Here is a 26,617-nt window from a genome sequence, read left to right on the forward strand (position 1 = left end):
TTGCTTCCGAATTAAGTTCAATGTATTGACCTGCAAGACTATACGTGGCCTGGGTCCTGCCTACTTGTGGAACCGCTTGTCTTCTTATGCCCCCCCATAGGGCATTATGCTCTGCGGGTACGAATTTGTTGAGGATCCCGGGCCAGGGCTTTTTCAGTTCTGGCCCCTGCCTGGTGGAATGAGCTCCCAGAAGTGCTGAAGGCCCTGCCAAAGTTCCCTGGGTTCCACAGGACCTGCAAGAGGGATCTCTTCCACCAGGCTTTTGGTTGATGCCAGGCTGCATACTGGGCTATGAGACAGGGTCCTCCCCCACCCTCATGGCAACCAGGTCTTCCTGGGGCTGTCCATTGCCCCAGTTTACATCTGTTGACACTGCTGGGAATCAGTGAAAAGGTGAGTGAGGAATATGGGTATATTAGAAATTCTTATGTCTGCAATCTTTGTTTTTAAAGGGTGTGTTTTATTGTATTATGCTGTAATATCGGCAAGGTGGTAATCTTGCTGTCTTATGTTTGTATGTTTTTTATTGTTGTGAACCGCCATGAGCTGGCTGGCCTGGGAGCCGGTAGTATAAGAATTTGATTATTATTATTAATAATAATAATTATTATTATTATTATTAATTATTATTAATAATAATAATAATAGATAAAGTATTGCTATTATAAGTTAAACTATCAGACATGATTTTGGAAAATCAATGAAGAATTCCATTTTTACTGAATTTTTACAATAAAATTTATGCTCATGTTCATGTTCAGTAAAAGTTTTTCTAATATAGTTCATTATTTCAGTTCTTATTCGTGCTTTTTCTTCAGACTTCACAGTTTTTAGGACACATTCCAGAAGTGGGGGCGGGGTAGACCAGAGATGAACTGTCAAAAGGGAACATTCATATTTTAACGCAACATTAACATTTTGGTAATTAACATGGCAGTTAATGCTTTTAGCAGATGTAACAACATTAGACTTGTAAATTTTAATTAAAGTTAATGGTTCACGATAGCTGTAGGGATCAGGCATCCTCTCTGGATACTGAAAATATGTCTAATGTGATTAGAAATACTAATTGAAGAAAAAAGGGCTGCAAGAGTAATGACTATGTTTCTTTATAATCTTGCTTCATCATTACAAACCATTACCAATCTTTGAATGTATTTTGTAGGGAGAAAAGCTGGGGAGTCAAATACTTCCCTTGAAGATTTTAAAAGGGGTCAATGGAAACTCAAGAGGCTTCCTGTACACATGAAGCAAAAATAACACAATTAAGTATTAAAAAATTAATTTGTATAACTCTTTCCCTTGATTCGCCTCATGAGACCAAAATCCCCAAGATATGCTGTGAACATATTTGGTTGCATTTCACACTACTTTCCTGTTTAATTAAGAAATTAATGCATTATTATTTCCCTCAGAGGCTCTATGGCAGTCAGTTGTGGAGTCATTTCCCACTCATCTTTCCTCTATGGGTAGGCACTTTTTAAGGATCTGGGAGTCCTGAAGTTTAATATTCATTTGAGTCTCCCTTTTTTTCTGGTCCCTGAGTATTTTTTCATTGGTTCTCTTTGCTTTTCTTTTGGCAGCTATGTACTTACCAGTATGGGGAAAGATAATGTATTGTACACAAAACAGGGCAGTTCAAAGTAGTTAGTGCAGGGGCTTCCTCCTCTCCAAGCAGAGAAAAATCTCGATGTGGAAGCAGCAGGGAATAACTCTGCCCAAGTCAGACACATGTATTCCTTCCTTCCAGTCTAACTGAATTCCTGCAGTAATATCCATTTTACCTTTAATGCTGACCTAATTAATAAATGATATCTGGCTTTTGCTCTCTTCCCTCCTTTTCACTTTGTATAATCCGTAATGCTACTTCCATAGCAATTTGTATGTTCAAAGAACGGCATGTCAAGATTGCAACTCATTAGTTTCTCAGCCACAAGATTTTTTTTAAAAAATGAATTATAAACAAAAAAAGTGACACATTTCAAATGCTCAAAGCCATATGAACAGGAAAACATTTGAGAGCAATCTGCTAACTGAAATAATGTTTGGATAACAATATTGGTTGAAAAAAAAAATTATTGATTGAGCTAGGCTTTCCCATGCTTTGTTATTCCATAAAATGCAAACGCCTTGCAAAAAAACAAAGCAAAAAAAAAAAAACAAGCTTGACTTCAGATGAGAACTTGTGACATTTAAATCCCCAATTTTATCTTTGTTAGACTCCCCTGTGGATATGAGAACACGTTACATTTCTTGATTGTATGAGATTGGATTGTATGTATAAGTGGGCACTGTCAGAGAGAACAAGTGATATTCTTTTTTTTAAAAAGTAACCCTATAAATGAGCTAAAAGTTCAATACAAATTCTTTTTTGCAACGATTCCTCTCAAACAGGTGATTGCTTGCATCCCAAAGACTGAGATTTATATTGGAGCACTTGAGATTGTGATACAATTAATTCAACTTCAAACAGGTCCCAAAAAGTTATTTTAAAAAACCACAAAGGTAAATTAAGGCAATCTGAATTTAGTCACAAAGAACTAAGCATTTAGAAATAATTACATATTGTGTTAGTGTGTGTGATATGCACATGTGTTGATTAGATACATGCATTCTTTCAATGAGACCACTACCCAAGAGGACTCACACAAGACAGCCAAGCATAACAGAGAAACATACTACACTGTCTTGCCTCTCCTAGCAAACATGATGAGTTTATTTTAACACCTGGTGAAATAATTTCCCAAATCAGGGCTCAGACTAAAACATCCTTGTTAAAGGATATTTTGGGCAAAGTGATGGGGCTCCAATGTGAGGCTGGAATGAAGACAGTGATTTAGCAAAATAATTAGAGAACTCTGCAACACAAAAATATTAAGCAGGCCATGAATACCTCTCTCCATTCCCAGCACCCACAGAATTTATTTATTTATGTATTTATTATTACACTTATGTACCGTCCTCCCCAAAGGCTCAGGGCGGTTTACATCAAACAGAGATAGCTGTACAAATTACTCAGTATATAATAACACAATAATAACTATAACATTATGAACAATAGAACAGTAGAACATTGGGGAGAACAATAACTCAATGCTTACTGATGGCCTTACTCTTATTCACACTGACTAGAGTACTGAACGTAGAGACTGAAGAACTGAGGAAGATATTACCTATAATTTTCTACATGAGGATGTTATCTGAGATAGCTAACAAGCATGCAGGAGCCTGTAAATCTAAGCAAATCTTAAAGTAAAGGTAAAGGTATCCCCTGTGCAAGCACCGAGTCATGTCTGACCCTTGGGGTGACGCCCTCTAGCGTTTTCTTGGCAGACTCAATACGGGGTGGTTTGCCAGTGCCTTCCCCAGTCATTACCGTTTACCCCCCAGCAAGCTGGGTACTCAATTCCTGCCAAATAGATGGGGAAGAAATGGAGATAGTGACAGATTTTATTTTCCTGGGCTCCAAGATCACTGCAGATGGGGACTGCAGCAAAGAAATTAAAAGACGCTTGCTCCTGGAGAGGAAAGCTATGGCAAATCTAGACAGCATCCTAAAAAGCAGAGACATCACCCTGCCAACAAAAGTGTGTTTAGTCAAGGCTATGGTCTTCCCAGTTGCAATGTAGGGCTGTGAAAGTTGGACGATAAGGAAGGTCGAGCGTCAAAGAATTGAGGCTTTTGAACTCTGGTGCTGGAGAAGACTCTTGCGAGTCCCTTGGACTGCAAGGCGAACATACCGGTCAGTCCTAGAGGTGATCAGCCCTGACTGCTCTTTAGAAGGCCAGATCCTGAAGATGAAACTCAAATACTTTGGCCACCTCATGAGAAAGAAGGACTCCTTGGAGAAGAGCCTAATGCTGGGAGCGATTGAGGGCAAAAGAAGAAGGGGACGACAGAGAATGAGGTGGCTGGATGGAGTCACTGAAGCAGTAGGTGCATACTTAAATGGATTCCGGGGAATGGTAGAGGACAGGAAGGCCTGGAGGATCATTGTCCATGGGGTCGCGATGGGTCGGACACGACTTCGCACCTAACAACAACAACAAGGAAAGAGGAAGATAGAAGGTATGTTTGGGAGGTATTTTGAAAGCAGAAGAGTTAGGAAGAGAAGATAGGCAAAAAAGCAGTTACAACATCATTGGAATAGCCTCCTTTATTTACAGGCTGAGATCTCTGGATGTTCTTTATGCAGGTATATGGTAATATCTCGGAGATGAAAGTAAGCGGCCACTTAATAACCATACACTTTGTGAAGGTGTGCGGTGCTGCAGAAAGGCCATATTGCAGTACCTTGTATTGAAAATGCCATTTTTCTATTGCAACCCATAAAATTAATGGTACCAGGGATGAACTGTGAAATGGAAATATACACATTTTTAATCTATGGAGAATGGTAGCAATTGAAATCATCCAAAATTTTTGATGTATAAGAGATTTGCTTCTGAGATTTAGAATCAGATGAAGGCCCCTGTTTCTGTTGGGCACTGCCCAGAAGGCCATTGCCCCTTACTAATACATAAGACTGGCACTTTCCTAGTAGATTTCAGCTCTGAGGAACATTCCAGGCTGCTCTGACCTCAATGGGTTTTTAACTGATCTTGAAACACATTCCTTCAGGATTGGGGCTGCTGCATGAGTGGCACACTGTGATTGCTCAGCTGTAAAGAAGACACTCGACAGGTATGTCTCCTACATACAAATCCTATAACCCAGTGGTCCCCAACCTTTCTGAGGTTGGGGACCGGCAGGGCATTGGGGCGCGGCCTGACGCGGGGGCGTGGCCCGATGTGCGGGCCGCGCCCCCGCATCGGACCGCGCCCGTGAGCCACGCCCGCACATCGGGCCGCGCCCCCGTGTCGGGCCACGCCCCACGGGCCGCGCCCGCACACCGATTCCCTCTCCCCGCCCTCCCGCAGTAAGAAGCTTCCCGGGCCGCAAGCTTGCGGCCTGGGAAGTTTTTTATTGCGGGGGGGGGCGGGGAGAGGGAGCCGCGGCCCGGCGCCATGGCTTTCGCGGCCCGGCACCAGGCCACGGCCCGCAGGTTGGGGACCACTGCTATAACCTATCTCTTAACTCATTCACTTTCCTAGATACAGAAGCTAGAAGGAAAACAGTGTGGGTTTGTAGGCACAACACTTGTGTACTGGAGGAAGCTTCATGCAGTACAAACTGGACAGAGATGCCAACTTGGGTTGAGGGAAGCTCTGGACATCATGTGGCTGGGACAAGACACTGGCTGGGAATATTAGGTGCCATTCTTCAGTGAGGCTGCTGCTTACCACAGCCAACCAGATGCTCTTGTAACTCAGCTGAGCAAACATGGTTTGGGTATATGATGTAGAGTCCTGTGGTGTAGAGCCCAACTGATCCAGAGCAATGGCTGTGGTGATTCACAGACATCATTTGGTCAGAGCTCCTGCAGATGATGGAGTGGCAGGGTGCCCAGGATCCTAGGAGAGCTGACTGTGAATGGAGGAAATTCAACAAGATGCTTCGGGCCTTTGTTTTGCCTAATGGGAATGGGATGATTTGAGCAACTAGAAATTTCCCACAGGCAAGGTGATCTCTACAGGTCAGATAGGGTGCACCTTCCCATGGAAGTGGATGATCTCAGAGCTGAACTGATATGCATATTGCAGTTTTGTTTGGGCTGGAGGTAGAGCCAGGGAAGCTAAGCTGCCTGTCTCCTGTGGTGCTTAGGCACTGACTGGGGAACATACTATGTTTTACAGGGTGGACTCCCTGCATGATCTAAAAGTGTTATCAAAAGGGGATCTGGAAGACAGGGTTACACAACAGCCAACTTTGTGGCTGACACATTGGCTGTGTCCCCAGAAGAATGGTGATGGCAAAGAATAGTGTTTTCTGCCACTTCCAACCCTAAGAATAGCCATGTGACCTCAGTTACCCAAAAAGGTGAGTTGGGGGAGGTGCATAGAACAGTTGGGCCGTCTGAATCTGTTGTCCCCAGCCGATGGTTTGCCAAGACCTGAGGAATCCATAATCAATAAAGCTGTAGTCTGTTTCTCCCCACAACAGTTTCTGTGTCCCTTTTCTTCCATCCTCATGGCTGGTCCCCAGTCCATTCAAAAGTAAAGTCCCCACCCCACTAAGCATTTATGTCTGAAGAAGAAGCAAAGATTATTCCGAGCAACTGGGTTTCACATTTATTCTCAACTAGGCAGCTCTTAAGCAGCTTCCTGAAGACAGGCCTGTTACCAAAATAGTACATGTCAAGGACACGTGACAAGTGGGGAATGGCGTAGCAAGAGGTTGGTAATGTAGCAAAAGGATCAAATGCCTATGTTAAACGAGGTAACTGAACGCTTACAAACTCAAGGCAGATAATAGTAGATAGTAATAGAATAATAAACAATCTTTATATATAAGAAAATAATTTAAAAAAACCAGACAAACATGTATAAGGCACACTAGCAGACTAACAGATAGGGGCTTTTCGCATGCCTTCAAAATCGCACAATGGTTGCCAATTGAAAACGCTACTGATTTGCCATTATGCACAACGTCGTTGACAATCTGCCACACACCTGAAACCGATCCGCAAAAAGCGCTTCCTTGTAGCGCTTTCAGGGAAATCCCCAAAAGTGGATTCACCCTCCGGAAAGCGCTACACTCCTGCAACCAATCTGCAACACTAGCGGGAAAGTTCTGTGCGTTACCATTGTTGTGGTTTCTACAAAGTCCCTCCCCCTGGCTCTCTCCTCTGATCTTCCGGCGAAGCGATCGCCATTTTTTTTTCTCCGAGCGAGCGAAGTTCAACCCACCAACAAGCCTGTTTAGAGGCTTCCCCGGCTTCAGTCCCTCCCCAGAGCTGTTTAGTCACTAAGCACAAACAACAGAGAAGCCCGTTTGCTGATGTATTTTCCCTTTATTTTTTACACTGTTTTCGGCCGAAAATCGGGCCCGTGAGGGGGGGGGATTTTTTTTTTCACTTGGGGGGAGCGTGGCAACGATGAAACGACAGCTCAAACACACCTGCCAGCTGATGTCTCTCTCCGTTGCAACGAATCAACACATATTCGTTGCAATGGGTGTGTGTTTTTTTTTTTAAACCTTTCTTAAAGGGAAAGGGGCTGTTTGGGAGCATGCTAACGGCTGCCCATTGGCTGCTTGACGGCCAGGGGCGGGACGAGCTCGGCAATAGCGCTTCCTTTCTAGCGATTTTTGCTGAGACCGGAAGCTTGTGGGAAACGATAGAAACGCAACTGGATTCCACTACAAAGTCAGGTATGCATAATGATGAATTGCACTATTTTAAATGGCGATTTTTCGTTCAGCAAACAATTTGCTACAAGGATCCCGGTGCGGAAAGCCCCATAGAAAATTCAAGAGGCAAAAGAGTAGCAGTGAATCACGGAGGATATTTACCAGTGCTGTAGCTTGCGGTCCGCAACCTTGCGGACCGCTGCCAAGGGGTGAGGGGAGAGGGCGACCCGGGACTCCGTGTATGCGCGGCAGCCCCGCGCAAATGTGCGTGCGTGGACCTGCCATGCATGAGTGTTTGTGCCCGGTGGGGCCGCAAACACTCATGTGTGGCACTTTTGCATATGTGCACATACGCAGGGCTGCTGGGCATGCATGTTTGCACTCCTGTCGGGTGCAAATGCACATGTGCGGCTGCTCTGCACATGCACACATGCGTGAAACTGCCACGCGTGCGCGTTTGCACCAACGCGTGTGTACAGCAGGTCTGCATATGCACATTTGCACCCCCGGCGTGCCGCGCTTCCCTCTTCCCCCCCCTCCCTGCAGCAAGAAGCTTGCTTGGTCGCAAGCTAATTGGCCGCAATTGGGGCTTCAGTGGCCAATTTGCTCACGGCCTGGTGAGCTTCTCGCTGGGGGGGGGCACGGAGAGGAATCCACAGCCTGGTGCTGAAGCTCTCGTGGCAGCGGACCGGGAGCTGGGGACCACTGCTGTAGGCGATGCAACAAGCCAGCAGCATGAAGGGTGATCTGAGTGGATCCTGGATCAGAAGCACACTTTGGTTTGACAAAGCAAGGTTTTTTGTACCCTTCTGAGAGGAGGGGGGCATGATGGAAGCAAGATGGGAGCATGATGGAATTTTCCATGGGTAAGACACTGAGGAAATGGCATGGCTAGGTGAGGAGATGGGTGATAATGGGCTTAGAGAAAGGAAACCATCATCATGTCTGAATAGGTTGTATAAACTAGATTTTTGGGGAGGGAGAGAGATTTCCCCAGGCAGACTGGCTGAGGATGAGTCAGAGGTGTGAAGATAAAGGATATTGCCTAGAAGTCTCCAGGCAAGCTTGATCAGCAATACAATGGGAGGGGGCAGAGGAAGGCAGGATGTGTCTCAGATTGCAGCTGTCATGTCAAATCTGTGTCTTGGATCAAGCTGGAGATAAGATGGAGTCTGGCCGAACTTGGCCTTGGTGGACCATGGAAGCAGTGTCTGGCTTTAGCATAAGCCTAGATTAATTAAGGGTGTCACGGGTCATTGGTCACAATGTGCCAGTCCATCAATTTGGGGTTCTTTCACACAGAAGAGGCCCTAAGAGGTCAGGCCATCAAGGAAAAGGTTCGAGACCTAGAGGATGCAGGCTTCTACTTGGTCCATGGCTCAGAGTGAAGAGCAAGAGAAAGGTGGGTTGAATATTTAGAAACTTTCTCTTCATGAAGACCCACCCTCCTATCCCACGCTTCAGCGTTTCAGTGGGCTGCACATCCTTTGCTAGGCCTGAATGGAGTCTTTTGTTAATAGGGCTGGAAAGGAATTTTACTGGGGGCTCTAATAGGCTCAGTGAGGTTTTTATCTTTCCCACAGCTGAAAGGAGTGTATATATACAATACACCCTTGACTGTATTGTTGAAAAGAGAATATCCAGCTGTTGTCATATGGCTGGGGTACATAGTGCAGGTTGTACAAGGGAGGCGTTCTGCTTGACCAAAAAGGAAATCAACCTTGGGACTGGTTGCCAGGAGGATGGTGATGACAAAAAATAGTAATTCTGCCTCTTCCAACCCTCATACCAGCCTTTTGCTCTCAGTTACCCCAACAGGCTGGTTGGGGAAGGTGCTGACCACAGTTGGGCTGTCAACTGCACCTGTAATCTCCAGATTATGCTCCATAATGACCTGAAGAACCTGAAATCAATGAAGTTGTGACCTGTTTCTTCCAAGCACTGGGTCTGTGTCATGCTACTTTCTCCTTCCTCACTCCAGCCACAATTGGTTTGATTGTATCATTCAACTGGAGAAAGATTTCCTCAAGTAGAGGGGAGGAAGAGTTTTGAGAGGATAGCAGGAACATTAGGGGGAACAGTTCAAACACTATGGCACACCCAATGAATTCTTGAGAAATGTTTTCCCACATGCCAAGGTGCCCATTAAAATATTAAAGCATCAGCTGATGTGGAGAACGTAACAGGAATGAGCCCAAGGCCATAGTATGAAGAAATTGCAGACTTCAAATGCTGAGAAATTGTCTGAGGTTCTGAGAATGTCTCCTTATATTGCTCCATGGAAATTAAAGTAAGGGATAGGATCCAAAGACATGGAAACAGGATAGCTGGTTACAATAAGCTCCCCCCCCCCATAAATCTACAGCAATTTACAAGATTCAAACTGATATTGTTTGGCAAGGCATCTATGCCTTGTATCTATGTCTTGGAATGTGAATCTACAGCATTGTTGACAAAATTCAACCTGATATTGTTTGGCAAATCAAAGTAAATACACAATGTGTGCTGGTCAGTAGCCAGTAAATTTTCCCTGTAGGAGATTTTCTGCGCACTGCTCCTAGAGGTCTTGCAGGAAGAAAGGGGAAGGGTGACAAGACAAACTGATTTATTTATTTAGAAAGGAAAGCCTAGCTCATTAGTACATCTGGGCTGTGATGGCTGAGGAACAAAGGTGCAATTCTGTTCTCTAGGAGAATGTGTGTTCCATATCTGTTTCCAGATGGGTGACATTAATGCCAAGTCTTTCTTAGTACAGATCTAGCAGTTTCTGAATCGTACTCTGCCCAAGCTGAAGTCCACTGGTGTGATGCATATAGAAACTATAAAGAACTATCTTGCTATTATAGTGAGACTCTTCTTCCTTGGTACCTTGATACTGTCTTGATCCAGACTCAATACATCATGATTTGTTTTTAACTTTCACTTCTACTTCTTGGAGTGCTATTGAATAGGCTATTGCTATAGAGGCAGGACTGTTAGATGGAGGGAAATCACAATGTAGATAAATAATACCAAGGCAGCAATTTCTAAGTGTCAGAAGGACAGAAATTTGTATTTTGAATAAGATTCTAATAATTTTTATGATTTATGTTATGATACCTATAAATATATGCTCCCTTGGCATATTTTAACAGGGCTATGATTATTCTTTTCTTTCAGCCTACAGAAATGTGATGGTATCGTTCTTTTGTCAAATGGACGCCTATTTATGCAAGTATTAATTTCAGAAGAAACTTTGATATTGTAATAACATTATTATTATAGCACTAGCAAGAAAGCCCATTGCAAGCAGGAATACAATGGGCTCTAGGACCCAGGGGACACTGGGAGGTGCAGATCTGTGTGTGTGTGTGTGTGTGTGTGTGTCTCCCTCATTCTCCCTGCGTGTCTCTCGGTGTGCCTCGCAGGAGGCATAGCAGGTAATCAGGGCTGGTTTGTAGGAGGGAAGGAGGGCTGGTGTGCAATTTGGGGCAGCTCTCTCTGTCTCTCTGTCTCTCCCTCTGTTGCAGCTGGAGTGATAGGAGGGAATGAGGGCTCGTGTTCGGTCTGGCAGGGTTCTATGTGTCTCTCTCTGTCTCTAGTGTGTCTGAAAGGAACATGGCTAGCATCCAGGGAAGGAGGGTGGGAGCTGTAGGGGCAGGGCCAGTCAGCATTGCTGGCTGTACCCTGATTGGCCCTATTCTAACTCAGACAACCGGACATGTATAGAGGAACCATGGATAAGGATGGCATGTACTAGAATGAGAGCCATTCCAGAAGATCTTACCCCTCCTTCTCTATCATTTTCTTTTTTGCCTTAAATGATCAATAGTATATTGAAGCCTGATTCAATACAGAGCTATTGATAAGTCAAAAAGTGAAATAGATAAGTACAGAAATTTTATTTGCTTCCATTTCTCCAAACAGAAGGTTTATAACTTTAACACTTTTCTCTATTATATAATTGTGAAAAGCCCTCCTGAATCTCTGCCCATGTCCAAAGATCACTCTAGAGCATCATAGTTAGTAAACATAACAACACATAATCTTAGAATGGCCCTAACATCTTTGTGGTTTGAAATTATGCCATCAGCCATGCTCTCTGGGTGATATCTCCAAATAGCCACAGCCCATCGCCTGTGGAAATCCATCTGTGGAGAACCTGCCCCACTATGTTTTGGCTTGTCCCCTGTACTTCAAACTCAGGCAAATTCCTTACCAAGTTATTACTGAATTCATACCCTATTTCTGATTTTGACAAAGTCACCTACCTGTTATCAGATGTCGACCCCCTATATTTCATATAGGGTGGCACTTTTCGCTCTGGCCGCCAAGAAGATCCGAGCCGAAGCATTTTTATAGTCTCCACCTTGATACACCATTTTTTTTCTTATTGTAACTCAGTAGCCCATGCTTACAATTTTATGTATGCAATATTGGAGAAATATTGTTTTATTCGTATTTGTACCATATTGTTTTAATTATGCTTTGTAATGGCCTTTGGCTATATACAATAAATGTCGTATAGCATGTTCTTATGAATTTTGCTGACATACACAATTGTGAAAAGGTTATAACTACGTTTTGCATGATATGCACTGGAACAAAGGAACTATTTTAAAACCATCAATGAATTATATCAAGTGGCTACAAAAAGAACAACAAAGAGACAGAGAATTAGAACATAGTCTGCTCCTCTAATTTCTTCTAACATGTTACTTCTACTATGCATTCAGATTTGTGTACGAATGTACTTATTCAGGGCAAAGCTCAGCAAATTTTATGCAGCAACATTTTTCATTTTGCTACCTCGACTAAAATAGCTTTTGTATTAATGGGTTAATCTTTATGCATCCTTACCTGTTCATATTTATTACATTATAATGATAGAAAAATACTAAGGCTATGGGTAAGTTCATTCTGCAAGGTAATGCACATATTTTAAAAATGCAACTTTCAACTGCAGCTTTCAACTGTTTCAACCGTGGAAGGAAAAAGGGTTTATTTGTTGGTTAAAAACAGTATTTGGCCACTGAAGATTCCAGTTCATGATCTTAGACTTTGAAAAATACCCATGATATTGAGTTACCTTGGATATGTTATGTCACATTACATTACATTGCTTATCATACAGAAAACACAAGGCCTGAACCATATTTAAGTGGACATGGTATCTGTTCTGCTTCCAGAAGGAATGCCAGAATTTTGGTAGATAAATTACCAAGGAGAAATGCTAGCAGAATTTTCGTATAACTTCTGAGTCCTTAGCATTGGGCACGATCCAGCCAAAATTCGGCATTCCCCAAGACTTGCTTGAACTCTTTCATTCAAATGACAGATGCTGAAAATCCTGAAGGTCTCAGATTCATTATGATGGCATTTTTCATTACAAACTGAGCCCTGCATTGGATCACCTTGATGGTTCCCCCACCCCCTCAAAATCTGAACAAGCACCGTTTTGAGCAACTTTGTACATGTACAGTAGCTAATTTTTTAGCTTTCCTGCATACATTGATTCATATGGCACAGGGTCATGCTACATTGAATTGATACAGCTCTTCCTTATAATGCAGGACAAGAGTTACATGGTTGCAGATGGGTCTTGCCTGAGTTAGCATGGCTGTCTTTTCTATTAACAAACACCAGGCGTAATGTTCTTGGCAAGCATGATGAGCCAAGAATACAGTTAAAAAAATAACAATCCAGTCCTAGTATCAACTAGTTTGGCAGACTGGGAGGAAAAGAGGGAGGGCTACAATCCTCATGAGATGATATGAGAAAGTGTGTGGATTTATCTCTAGCCAGTCTGCTGTTAATGATCACAGAGATAAGTGGGGCACAGGGAGACACCTTGCAAATTTAAATCGCTAAATGTGAGGAATTAATTATTTTGTCTATTAAACGAATGGGGCAAACAGCAGACAGGGAGTCAACGTATGTCAGGCAGGGAAACCATGATTATGTAATCTTGCACATATAATACTATTTTTGTGACATTATCAAAATATGCTAACAGTTCACACATGTGACTGATAAACTTTCAACTTTGCTTACTGCAGATGGTGAACAGGTCTCCAGCTGAAATACTTCATGATCAAGGATCCCTGATTTAAATCAGTTTGACTCCAAAATACATAATTTTAGTTGGCCATACCGATAATGCACAATCTCGCATTACTGAGACCCCGCATTTTTTACTCTAAAATCCTGTTAAATCTGTCAACCATTGCTCCCTTAGCTTCATTGGTGGTTACAAAATGATGCACACTATGCTCTTTTAACAGCTTTCTCAGTTTCTTATTCAACAATTCTTTTCTACGATCTTTCTGAAACGTGTGTGAACTTGGCCTCTACTAAAAAATTGTAAAGGCCTTGGACACATCTGCCCTGTCTTATCCTTCGGTGCTACAGCCGTAAAACATACATAGTGTAAAACATACACTAAAGTCAGCTTGGTGTAGTGGTTAATCTGGCCTCCAATCTGGAAAGCTAGGTTTGATTTCCCACTCCTCCACATGCGGTCAGCAGGCTGAACTTGGGCTAGTCACATTTCACTTAGGGCTGTTCTTGCAGAACTGTTCTGTTAGAACTCTCTCAGTCCCACCTACCTCACAGGATATTTGTTGTGGGAAGAGGAAGGAAAAGGTCTTTGTACACTGCTTTGAGACTCCAGGTAGTGAAAAGTGGGATATAAAAAACAACCCTTCTTCAAAATGTACCCCTGAACCCCACTGTATTTAGATAATCACTGTATATCTGATCACTGTTGGTTATCCACACTGGCAATAATTATTTTGTTCTTTTAAAAACACATTCTTGCCCCTTTATGCAGCATAAAAGCATTATGATCTATAAACCAGGCTTTCACATCAAAATTTTACCTTTCTTAAAGGCTCCTCAAAACAGTGGTCCTACTCCCCAAAACCTCCCCACTTCCCAGGATTATGATAAATCCTTTCTATTATGTTCATGAGAGAAGTCATGATCTGAGCCCATGGTTACACATAGGCTTCAGAACCTGTATCACAATGGGATGTCATTCAATTGGTTCTCTACGGGGCTACACTCATAATTCCTAGGATTATATGAAACGAATTGGAGGCAATCATATGAAAAGAATTGGAGGTAATCACTATTCACAACAAGATGTCAGGGATGATACACTGGACAATGCTTCATTATGAAACACTGGAAACATTCCTGCCGGTGTGAATGATGTCACCCCTAGCGACATGGTGGGAAGCAGCATCCCAATACACCATCAGTGCCAGCAAGAATGCTACACTGCTACCACTTCAGTGCATGTTCTGGGCCAGGAATCACTGGCGTCACCAAAGAGCACACATACAGGCTATAAAAAACTGCCAAGTATGAAGCTTTCTGCACAGCCTGCCGAACCTGAAAGGTGACTGTAGGCTAGCCTTTCTCAACATTTTTATCATTGAAAAGCCCCTGAAACATTCTTCATGCTTTGAGAAACCCCAGAAGTGATATCAGCAGGCCACACCTCCTTGTTACACCCACGGAACTCACATGTAACTTCTCCATGCTACCTGATACTCACCAAGCTGTTCAGGTTGCCCTTCCTCATTTGCACTTGGTTTCCACTGCACACTGCTTCGAGGTATGTTGCAAACCACCAATGCTTGTATTGCCATCTGCATCCCAGAAGAGTTTCCCAAGCCTCCTGGTGGAAGGACAGAGGACAGTTCACCAAGCAGCAAGTCTGGTCCTGAAGCTTCTGGCACCAGACAACTATTTAGGTTAAGCAAAAAAAGATACTTTTGTTACACCCAGCCCTTTAAAAAACAAACACCCCCCCCAAAAAAAAATTAACAAGATAGCAGAAGGCTAAGAGTGGGAGGAACCACCTCAATGTGGGCAGTGAAGGAGTTGAATGTAAGGGCATGGGGGAGAGAAAATCTGATAGAATAATTATGTCTGTGAATTACCTTCACCTTGGGAGCGAAGCATGGAATGTCTGAGGAAACCCTTAGGTTTCGGGGGGGGGGGGGACAACAACACATGAGTGGCCTTTTTAAAAAATTTGAAACCCAAACATAAGGAGGAGGGGGGACAAGATTTTGTGATGCTACACTGCAAGATCCATCTGCCATTTTAAGGGTTGCAAAACTAGGTGTGACTGTCTACAGGAGGTTCAACCCGTGGACAACACTGTAAAGCACAGGGGAAGGGGAAACAAGGTTGCAGTGATGGTAGAGGCTGCAGAGAAAAAAGGACAGAAGGAGGAGAAGGAAAAAGTGGTGGGAGGAAACAAAAGGTAAGCAGGAGGAAGTAGGGACTAGATGGGAGATTTATTTCACCAATCCTGCAAGTACCAGTTAGGTCTCCACATTAATAATATCAGATTGGTTCCAGGTTAGATTGGCAATGTCCACCTTTTCCTCACATTGCAGACACCCACCCACCACTGGTCATTCCTCAGGACCCCCTATCCCGAAAAAGCAGCATTTTGTGGAAATTGTGGAGGAGTAGCAATGCACATTTAACCTAGTTCCAACCCATAATATATGCAAAACACCCAGAGTCTCTCAAGCACTGCAAAAATATTAAATACAGTTAATACACTTACCCAGGCCACCTGAGGGTTGCAGAAATCATCCATTAATAATTCATTTAGCCGTTTTAGCTGCCTCTTTGATTTCTTTTCACCTCTTCATATGAACATCAGCATTTCCTGAGATTTAAGATAAGCATGTAGATAAACCTCAGCAGGGCATTTTCTGAGTCCATTCCTGTTATCAAGCTCAGCTCTAGAAACAAGACACATTTTCTAAATTATCTGACTATATGCCAAATATTCAAAACTGTGTCAAAGTCATGATACTCTCAACCTTATCTTCTACACAATGCCTTTGTAATCTACCATTTGACTGCACATCTAAACCTGGGTTGATTTTGATATGCACACAGCAGCATACATTGTTATCTTTCTAGTTTTCACTACTTGTTCCCAGAATTGACAAACATCCCCTATTTTACAAGAAGAAATATTGTAAAAATGAAGTGATGTTAATATATTTGGAAGTAGCTTTGTACAGTGTTTGTAGAGTTTAGTTTATTGAACATATTTATACCCTGTCTTATATTGGAAACTCAAGATGGCTAACAGAACAACAGAAGCTGAAGGACACAAACATTATGAGTGTCCAGAAACAACTCAAAATCAGTACACAAATAAAATACAGAGTTAAATGCTTTATCTAAGAAAGCCATAAATTAATGTGCAAGTTTTTATTTGGCCTCTTCTTTATTCATAATGTTTGCATTAAGAAGGGATTGATTTTTGAAGTTAACATTTAAGTTTCTAAGTGAACACTGGATCAGTCTGAGGAAAAAGTGATGCAATGTAATTGAACGGGTAGAAAAAGTGTTGCCATGTTCAGTGTTGCCAAGTAAGGTGGCAGATGGGCCCCAGGGCAGAGAAGAGGCAGTTTACAAGAGCCAGAAACAACGAATGGGATAAGCAGGCAGCTCCTAAAACACAGATTCTTTGAGCAATAGCAGCAAAACTGTAAACCCATGTGCTGAAAGAGTACTAGTTGATACTTGGCTGCTGCACACATTATATTTTTAGACAGATATATTTTAAATGTGGAAGTCACAAATGTATGTTTGGACTCTTGTACCATACTTTCTCAGAAAGATGTAACTGGTTCTGATTTCTGTATACACACGGAGCCTCATTATACTCAGAAACAAGTCCTACTGTGTTCAGTAGGGCTACTCAGAGGTAAGTATGGATAGGACTGATTCCTAGTTACGTTATGTGTGTAATGGCCTTCAGATTACTGAGAATAATCCGACAGCAAATCTAGGCTTTGTCTAGCAACCTGTAAGTATAGCTTGCCTTCCTTTTTCAAACCTGTTAGTAGAGTTGTATGATGCAGACCATCAACCACCCACTCCTCCATCAAGGGTTTCACATCAGCAGGAGAGGTATCTATGGTGGCTTTTGAGAATACACCAGCTATAATCATGTTTTTGCTTTTTGTATGGATCTGAATGTCATACTTCTGCAACTGCAATAATATTCTCTGCACTCTTGCTGGAGCTGGTCCAATTAGCCTGGCAGAAATAAATCCTAGTGGTTTATGGTCAGGTTGGCCTGTCACCTGGCACCAAATATATTCTGAGGGAACCTGGACACTTCACAGACTATTGCCAGAACTTCCTTTTCTATTTGCATATTCTATTGGTTTTCCTTGTTGGAACAGACATGCCCCCAGCCTATCTTGGATGCCTTAGCTTGGATCTCTAGTTATTCTGTAGGACTGAAATTAATAAGACAAGGGCTGTTATGATGGCCTTCTTCAGTTCATCAAGACCTACTCAGTGTTCTGGTCGCTATTGCCCATTATGCAAAAGGATCTTGAGATGACTAAATGGTAGAGATATGAAAGTGAAAGATTATGTGCCTCTGCCGTTTTCACTATTTTGTGGCTAAACATTTAATATGGAGAGAAATATATTTATCTATAATACCAACTTAGTGTGCTGGATACACACTCAGGCCCTAGAGAGAATGGTGGTTCTTGACTACTTTAATTTTTGATTGTACACTCCATACTGGGAATTTTATTAGATATTATTGGGAAGTTCACGCTTTATGATTCTTATGCTACCAACCAGGTCTCACTGTAATACTAAACTGTTATATGTGTGCATATAGTTTATTTGACCACTGATGACGACCTTCTAGGTTGAAATGCTTTTGGTCTATGTCAGGAGTGGCCAAACTGTGGCTCTCCAGATGTCCATGGATTACAATTCCCACAAGCCCCTGTCAGCACCCCGATCTATGGTCATACCATGTGAAGCCATTGAAACTGTATGTGCAATATTGCACAGACTGTGTCTTATGTTTTAATGTTTTTAATCTTAATGTGCACTAAATAATATTTGTTTTTAATTTTAATATATATTTGTTGCTCAATCTTTGGGTTCCTAACACTATGGAGTCGCTATAACTTGGCTGCAACTTTATAGGACTTTCCATCAATGATTTTGTCACATTGAAATAAACAAATTTTAAACAATGAGATTCAAAAGTAGAGTGCTTACTAAAGATTAAGCAATCATTGATGAAAATACTTAGTTTATAAAATGATATCTTTATTTTCCAGCCAGAATGATATGAAATATATTTTGTTATCTGGATGCTTATTTTAAATTCCATTCTAGCTTATTACCAAGACTGGGGGCAAGGAAATGAAGAGAAATAGTTATTACTTGAAGTATTATGAGCAGGATGGGGGGTCAGCATTTTACAGATGATAATCACCATGCAGCTCATTTAAAAAACCTGGTAGGTTTCATAACAAGGCTATACATTCAGTAGAAACTGTGGATATATGGCAGCATTTACTTATTGCTAGAGTGTATATGAATTCTTTAGCAATTGACTAAACCAGCCTTTCACAGCCTTTTTGCCACTGAGAAACCCCTGAAACATTCTTCAGGCTTCAAGAAAACTCAAAAGTGGTGTAGTCAAGCAGAATAGTTTTGGGAACCATAGATGTGTATGCATCCACCCAGGGCTCCTCCCCTTCTCACCCCCTCCTGGCCCATCATTGGCCATTTTGGGAGGAGGGATTATATATGATCATATAAAAATTAATTAACTCCCACCTATTTGGGAAATCCATGGCCATCAAGAAACCCCAGAGTTTCACAAAACCGTGGTTGAGGTGGCCTGGACTAGGCAGTAACTGTATTGATACTGCAAAGTGGGCCACCATGTCAGTCTGTCTACAGCAGCAGAAATGACCAGTGATTCACAAAAGCTCATGCCCTGCCACAAATTTTGTTACTAAGGTGCTGTTGGACTCAAACTTAGTTTTAACATCTGTTGTTGCTGAACAGCTGTAGAGTTTTCTGAACAAAACATTGGCTCTTGATCCTTCCAGTCTCGCTTCCGCCCTGGTGAAGGGTTGGAGATGGCTCTGATCACCCTCATGGACTATCTCTGGAGACAACTGGATCTAGGCAGGTTGATGCTGCTGTTCTTATTAGAACTTTCAGCAGTACTCAACACTGTTGATTCCAATGCCTACGCGACATGAGGACACAAGGTACAGCCATTGAATGGCTACAGTCCTTTCCCCAAGGTTAGACACAAAGGATGGCACTAGGGAAGAGAACCTCCCAGTGGCATACCCTTATATATGGGTTCCACAGGGAACTATCCTCTCCCCAAAGTTATTTAACACCTACATGTGCCCCCTCACTCAGTTCTTCCGGACTGGGTCATTATCAGTATGAAGATGGCATCCAGTTATATCTGTTGATTAATGGCCATCTGTCAACACCCCCAAATTCACTGATCAGTTGTCAGGAAGTTGTGGTGGACTGACTCCAGTGAAACAGACTGCATTTGAATACAGCTAAGATGGAGGTACTATGGCTGCCCCAGATGAATCTGTGCAACTCCTGACTATTGGTGGGGTCTAATTAACAAGTCTGATCACCATGAAAAGCCTGGGTGTGATCCTGGATTCCTCCTTATTTATTGAGACCCATGTCATGAACATTGCCCATCAAGCTTTCTACCATATTCGCAAGGTGTACCAGCACCTTACCTATCAGCACTCAACATAGCCACAGTGACCCACACAATGGCCAGTTCCAGATTAGACTTCTGCAACTTGCTCTGTGTAGGGCTACCCTTGAGACTGCTCTGGAAATGGCAACTAGACCAGAATGCAGCAGCATAGGTCCTCACTGGTACCGAGTGGACAGCACATATTCGACCTGTGCTTTATTGATTGCACCTGCTCCAGATTGAAGACTGGATCAAATTCAAGGTTTTGGTCAACTCCTTTAAGACCCTAAACAGTCAACTCCTTTAAAACCCCATATCTACAGAGCCACTTATTCCCATATGTCTCCCAAAAGAACAAGATCTAGAGATCAAAATTTGCTCAAGATCCACAGCCCCAACCAGGGCCAGGGCTTTTTCATCCCTGGCCTCAGCCTGGTGGAATGCTTTCCAGGGGAATGAGGGCTCTGCAAAACCTTGGACAGTACCACAGGGCCTGCAAGACAGAATTGTTCCTCCAGTCCTCCAGTTGAGGCCCAAAAGGTATAAAAATCCTGGCCTCCCTGTTCAAGACATCAACCAGATTAACATCATAATCTGATTAACATATCAAGCCTCCTGCTAAAAGAAGGAGGAAGTTTGGAATTGAGGGATCTATTATGAATGTTAATGTTATGCAGATATGCAGATGATACCACTCTAATGGCAGAAAGCGAAGAGGGACTAAACCCTTTTGATGCGGGTGAAGGAGGAGAGTGCAAAAGTTGGCTTGAAACTCAACATCAAGAAAACGAAGATCATGGCATTCAGCCCTCTCAATTCCCAGCAAATAGATGGGGAAGAAATGGAGATAGTGACAGATTTTATTTTTCTGGGCTCCAAGATCACTGCAGATGTGGATTGCAGCAAAGAAGTTAAAAGATGCTTGCTCCTGGGGAGTAAAGCTATGGCAAATCTAGACAGCATCCTTAAAAGCAGAGACATCACCCTGCCAACAAAAGTGCGCTTAGTCAAGGCTATGGTATTCCCAGTTGCAATGTATGGCTGTGAAAGTTGGACGATAAGGAAGGCCGAGTGTCAAAGAATTGAGGCTTTTGAACTCTGGTGCTGGAGAAGACTCTTGCGAGTCCCTTGGACTGCAAGGCAAACAAACCGGTCAGTCCTAGAGGAGATCAGCCCGGACTGCTCCTTAGAAGGCCAGATCCTGAAGATGAAACTGAAATACTTTGGCCACCTCATGAGAAGGAAGGACTCCCTGGAGAAGAGCCTAATGCTGGGAGCGGTTGAGACCCCTTCTTCTTTTGAAGGGGATGACAGAGAATTAGGTGGCTGGATGGAGTCACTGAAGCAGTTGGTGCAAACTTAAATGGACTCCGGGGAATGGTAGAAGACAGGAAGGCCTGGAGGATTTGTCCATGAGGTTGCGATGGGTCAGACACAACTTCGCACCTAACAACAACAACTTGCCCTGAACCCCCTGGAAGAGGCAGGATATAAACAATTAATTAATTAATTAATTATATCATTTGTACGCTATGCTAGTTGCTGCTATTTATAGACTTTACCAACTGTAAAAAATTATAGACTTTACCAACTGTAACCAATCTTAGCTGTACTTATGCATCTTGACTCTAATTACCCCAGCCTTTCTCAACTTTTTTACCATTGAAATAACCCTGAAACATTCTTCAGGCTTCAAGAAACCCCAGCAGTGGTGCAATCCTATGGAATATGGTTGGGTAGCATACCTGTGTACACGCCCACCAGGACTCCTCCACTTCCTACCCCCTCCAGGCCCATCACTGGCCATTTGAGAGGCTTGACATGACCATATATGGTCATATCATCTGATAAATGTTTAACAAATGTTTAAAATATATAAAAAATGAATTAACTCCCATCCATTCGGGAAAGTCTTCCAGGGCTGTCAGGAAACCCCAGGGTTTCACAAGACCCTGGTTGAGACAGAATGAGTTAGCCCTACCTGGCAATTAACCTCCCTACCTATATGTTACAATGAAGGATATCTGTATCAATATATCCTATTATACCCAGAATTGAACTTTGTTGGTTTTGGAGGTATAACTGGACCCACACTTAGTTCTCCTATCTGTTTGCTAACTCTTGGATTTGTATGCTAATTTGCTGCCATCCATAGTTCTTAACAAGTGCTTTAATCTAATTGTAGCTATACTTATTGCTCAGCTACCTATGCATCTTGCTTCTAACAAGTTGTTCCTGACAACTACTCCCTACCCCCGCCTAAGCATTTCAATGTATTTGATGGAAGTTTAACGGTGCCAGTCGACTCATACTTTTTCTGTTGAAAAAAGGTCTCAGAGTAATAAATCCACTGATTTCAGTGGCTTCAGAGTGCTTAACTGGTCTTCATGTATAACTTGAGGTTAAATCCTAACAAATCAGCACAGTTTTAGAATTTCTATAGAAAAAGTATTGTGGCAGTAACAATTCCTTCTAACCTGAGCATAATTTAAAATCTGGACTTGCTAAAAATAATCTATGATCACTGAAATATATGCAGAACTAGTATGAATTGTTCACATATACAGAAGAAATGGTCAGAGAATATTTTTAAAATTTGTTATCTGCCCTTTAGGACATGTCACCTTCAAATGAAATTATAATTCATAAACTAATGGTAACCATTCTTTGTTAGGTATTTTGTGATTCTTTTAAACTAATGTGCTTCATTTTACCATAGGACTCAATATTCTGAAGCTTCTACAGTCTAGTGACTATTTTCCTTTCATCAGTGACACACATAATTTAAAATACTTCTAGAAATGTACAATTTGGCTGAAGCAGATTATTTTAAAAACATTATAGTGGAACTTCCACTGCTGTAGCCTGAACTGCAATAATTTCCAACTCATTCAAGGCTGTTTCTTTAGCTGACTGTCCCTAGTTACTTAAATGCTATATTAAACAGAATGTTTGCTGAATTATTGATGATTCCTGTAACTCTGGAGAAAGAAGGCTTACTAATTCCCTTAGGGCCTTTGTTAGAGATATCATTGCTTACACGGCATAAATAGTTGCTTTCAAAACTAAAGAGGTTGCCAATAGGGTCAGAGAAGATATTTTCTTAATAAGAAATTAACAAAAATCTCATCTAAATATTGCAAGATACCAGTTCATTCATTTTAGAAATAACTTTATGTGAAATGCCAACATACTTTTTAGAGTTGCAGATTATTTTATTACGTCGAAATATATATTTATCTCCTTATTAAATATTCAGCCACACAATAATGAAACCACAACAGAAGTAATTGTCTTTCACTTTCAGATATTGTCTTTCACTTATTCATTTTTTCTTCTTTTTCTTAGATATAAAAAGGATGTTAATGTTGAATAATATTTTAATATTAGCTGACCAATTTATTGATGTGATTCACTCTTCCACAAGGAGGCTACAACAAACTTCCCCCTTAGGGGAAATACCAACCAGCTAGTGGTCCCTGGCCCCAAGGAAATACGACTGGCCTCAACCACTTCCAGTATGTTCTGTCCTGGCCTCTACCTGGTGGAATGAGCTTCCAGAGCAGATCCAGCCCTGACGGAGCTAGCACAGTTCCACAGGGCCTGCAAGATGGAATTCTTCCACTAGACCTTTTGTTGGGGCCAGTAAAATAATAACATTACTGCCCCGCCCCCAAAGATGCCCCCTGACCATAGTCGAGTTCCAGTTCTGATGATGTCCCACCCTGGGACTGATATTGGTGTTGTTGTTAATACTAATTTAAATTGCTTCTCCAATTTAATTTTAAATTTTAATTTTTTAGAAAATTTAATTGTTAGTTATTTTATGATGTTTATTATGGTGCTTTTAATATGATTTACACTGCCCTGAGTGGGCTTGCTGGAAAGGCAGCATTAGAAAGAAAGAAAGAAAGAAAGAAAGAAAGAAAGAAAGAAAGAAAGAAAGAAAGAAAGAAAGAAAGAAAGAAAGAAAGAAAGAAAGAAAAGCTGTAGTTGAAACTTCCATGGAAAACCTGTTGTGTGCTTAAAGTACTTTTGTTTATTTAATGAACTGTTTGGATCCCAGGATGTCTCTTGACCTGACAAACTAAATATTTTGAAAATAAGCAGAGGTGCAAGCCATTCCACATCTGTCACGTTATGCCCCCAGCATAATGGGCTCATACATCACTTTATACCCACTTTTCCAGAGACCTGAATGTGATACTTCCATGCATGGGAAAGTAATGTAATTCTGCCCTTACAAACCCCAAGGTGTATTGCAATAAGGTTTGCAGAAGTATTTAGACATTAAAACTGTAGAGATTTAGAAGTGTGAATCACACATTTTTAAATACCTAATTTTAAATTAACTGAGAGGCACTCCTCTACATCTCTTCTTTCTTTGTAATACGTAAGTTGGCTTTCACCATCCTTGCATTCATTCCTGCTGTAAAGCCACTTCAAATCTCATGGCTTAAGAATATAATGTGTATACTACCATGATATAAGTTCCTGTTGGCTCAGCTATTTGGGGGCTTTCTTCTGCAGTCCCTTTAAACATTCCTTGTTAAGCCTGAAAAACATCTGAGTTGCAATCTGTTCCTATACTACTCAGCTGCTTTTTTTGCACCTTTGCCAATCTTCCTGGAGATCCTTAAATATATCCAGTATATATTTAGGACCCCCCCCCCCATTTCCCCAAAAAACTTTGGATATCTTTGTTACACTGAAATATACCAGACTTTGTTAGATTCAAATGCATATTGCTTGTTACTCTATGGACTGTTGGTATATTCTGCTTGGTCAGAGGTGTCCACTCTGAAATTGTAAAGTGTCTCAAAGCAGCTTGGAGGCATATGCATGCTCTCATTCCCCTGGCTATTGTTTACAAGTGGATGGTAGTGGATAGGCTGAGGTGGTGGAGGTTGTCTCCCTTTGCTGCTCACTCCTACCATTCTCCTTGTTCAGCAGTGAGTCAGGTGCTGGGGCCTGCAAGGGAGCTGTACTGCATGCTGGTTTGAACATTGGGGGCTTAGCTGTAGACCTGGAGGATGAGGCTAGCAGTGGTACTGCAAGCCAATCAGCCCCTGGGTTCACTCCTCTGGAGGCCTCCCAGCAATTTGAAACCTAGCCACCCATGAAACACAGGCAAGATATAATGAAAAGGAGGTCAGTGATGGGTCAGGTGATGGAGATGACATGGCCACGAGTACAGGTATGGCAGCTGGGTGTGGAACAAATGGTTCCCCCCAGTCTCCACTTTCTTCTTCCCGAGCATCTTCACCTCCATTGCTCTCACCTCCTAGAAATGGGCCATGGAAGCCAGGTCATTGTCCTCCAGACCTTGGACATCAGGGACCTCTTGGGGCAAGTGCTTGTGGATGACATATCACAATATGAGGGATCTACCTACAGGGATAGCAGAATTGAGGATACTACTGGATTGGTGGTACATTATGTCCCAAGCCTTGAATGCTGTAGCTAGTGTGGTCCTCAGTGGGGTTAGAGATTTGGACCTGCTATGTGGCCCCTCGGTATGATGCCCACAATCAATTAAGTGCATCCCCTGAATGCCTTTGTTCATATGGAAAGCCATTGAGAAAGAATGACTGAAGACTGGTGTGAGTGCCGGGATGCTGTGGCCTAGTAAAAGTCATAGTGTCTACTGAATAACTGGTAGCTGTGGCCATGGATGGTCAATGGGTATGCATTGAAGGAGTACACACATTAGATAATGCACTTTCAATGCCATTTAGAAGTAGATTTCCTATTCCTTGCAGGACCTAGTTTGGTAAGAGCCAGGTTGGTGTAGTGGTTAGGAGTGCAGACTTCTAATCTGGCATGCCGGGTTTGATTCTGCACTCCTGCACATGCAACCAGCTGGGTGACTTTGGCCTCGCCACGGCACTGCTAAAACTGTTCTGACCGAGCAGTGATATCAGGGCTCTCTCAGCCTCACCCACCTCACAAGGTGTCTGTTGTGGGGAGAGGAAAGGGAAGGCGACGGTAAGCCACTTTGAGCCTCCTTCGGGTAGAGAAAAGCGGCATATAAGAACCAACGCTGCTTCTTCTTCTTCTAGGATGGGGCAGGTGAAATCTTACTTGTCCACTAGAAAAACCACAGTGCATCCGCCCGCCATCCTCCTGGCGCCAGCACTTCCGACATTACACAGCTGACACGGCAGCAGCTTATGTGAACAGTCGAGGGTTGGAAGCCCCGTGAAGGAAGAGAGACGGTCCTTACACCGACTGCTCCACCCCCTCAGCTCCACACGGCCAAGCGACTGTTCCCGCTCCCACCTCCAGGCCACCCTCTTTACCTTCTCGGCTGCTGCACGGGCGCCTAAATAAAGCCAGAGCGTCCGCCGCAGCGGAGGGCCGAGGGAGGGGAGGCTGGTAGGCGTTGCGGGAGGGCATCCGCTCGGCCCCGCCTCCCTGTCCTCGGGGATGCCGGGATGTTTACAGCCCTGACAGCGGCGGCACCAGTAGGGAAGAAGGGCGGCTTGAGCTTCGTCTTGTCACACGGCACTCCCTGCCTCCGGGGGAGCCGCTGCGCCTGAAGGGGAAGGACGGCTTTTTGGACCGCGCGGCAGCTCAAACTGAGGTAAACTGAAGCGGTTGGGGGGGGGGGCGGCGTCGGGCAGGAGGGGCGGCGTCGGGCAGGAGGTTTTGGCGCGACGCGTGAGGGGAGAGGCTGAGTGGAGAGTAATGGCGCGCCCTACAGAAGTCGTTACGACTGAGGAGAAATTGGCCGCCTGGGGGACCCGAGAAACTTCTTTTCCCCCATCCGCCCGGTCGCAGCTACTTCGCCCGGGATAGCCGGAGAGCTTGGCTCCGCCTCTAGCTCGCGTTCATTGGCTA

The 26,617-nt window shown here is 42.9% G+C and overlaps 2 protein-coding genes across 5 annotated transcripts in view; one reads left to right on the forward strand and one right to left on the reverse strand.

Moving 5' to 3' along the window:
- Window positions 1-669: 669 nt before the first annotated feature.
- LOC143836659 (uncharacterized) lies at window positions 670-26,206 on the reverse strand. Its single transcript, XM_077336207.1, has 4 exons — window positions 26,077-26,206; window positions 15,803-15,983; window positions 14,774-14,964; window positions 670-875 (listed from the first exon to the last, which is right to left on the reverse strand). The coding sequence occupies exons 2-4, from the start codon at window positions 15,829-15,831 to the stop codon at window positions 670-672; spliced, it is 426 nt and encodes a 141-aa protein (XP_077192322.1). The 5' UTR covers window positions 15,832-15,983; window positions 26,077-26,206.
- Window positions 26,191-26,617, forward strand: part of NEK7 (NIMA related kinase 7) — a 78,137-nt gene continuing 77,710 nt past the window's right edge. For 2 of the 4 annotated variants that reach the window (XM_077332757.1, XM_077332758.1), the window contains exon 1: window positions 26,221-26,360. The gene's annotated coding sequence lies outside the window, so the exon portion shown is untranslated. Of the gene's footprint in view, window positions 26,361-26,617 lie in introns of all 4 variants that reach the window. The other 2 variants (XM_077332759.1, XM_077332756.1) reach the window with 2 other exon arrangements.

The sequence above is a fragment of the Paroedura picta genome, chromosome 4 (genome assembly GCF_049243985.1).
Source record: "Paroedura picta isolate Pp20150507F chromosome 4, Ppicta_v3.0, whole genome shotgun sequence".
NCBI classification, from domain to species: Eukaryota; Metazoa; Chordata; class Lepidosauria; order Squamata; family Gekkonidae; genus Paroedura; species Paroedura picta.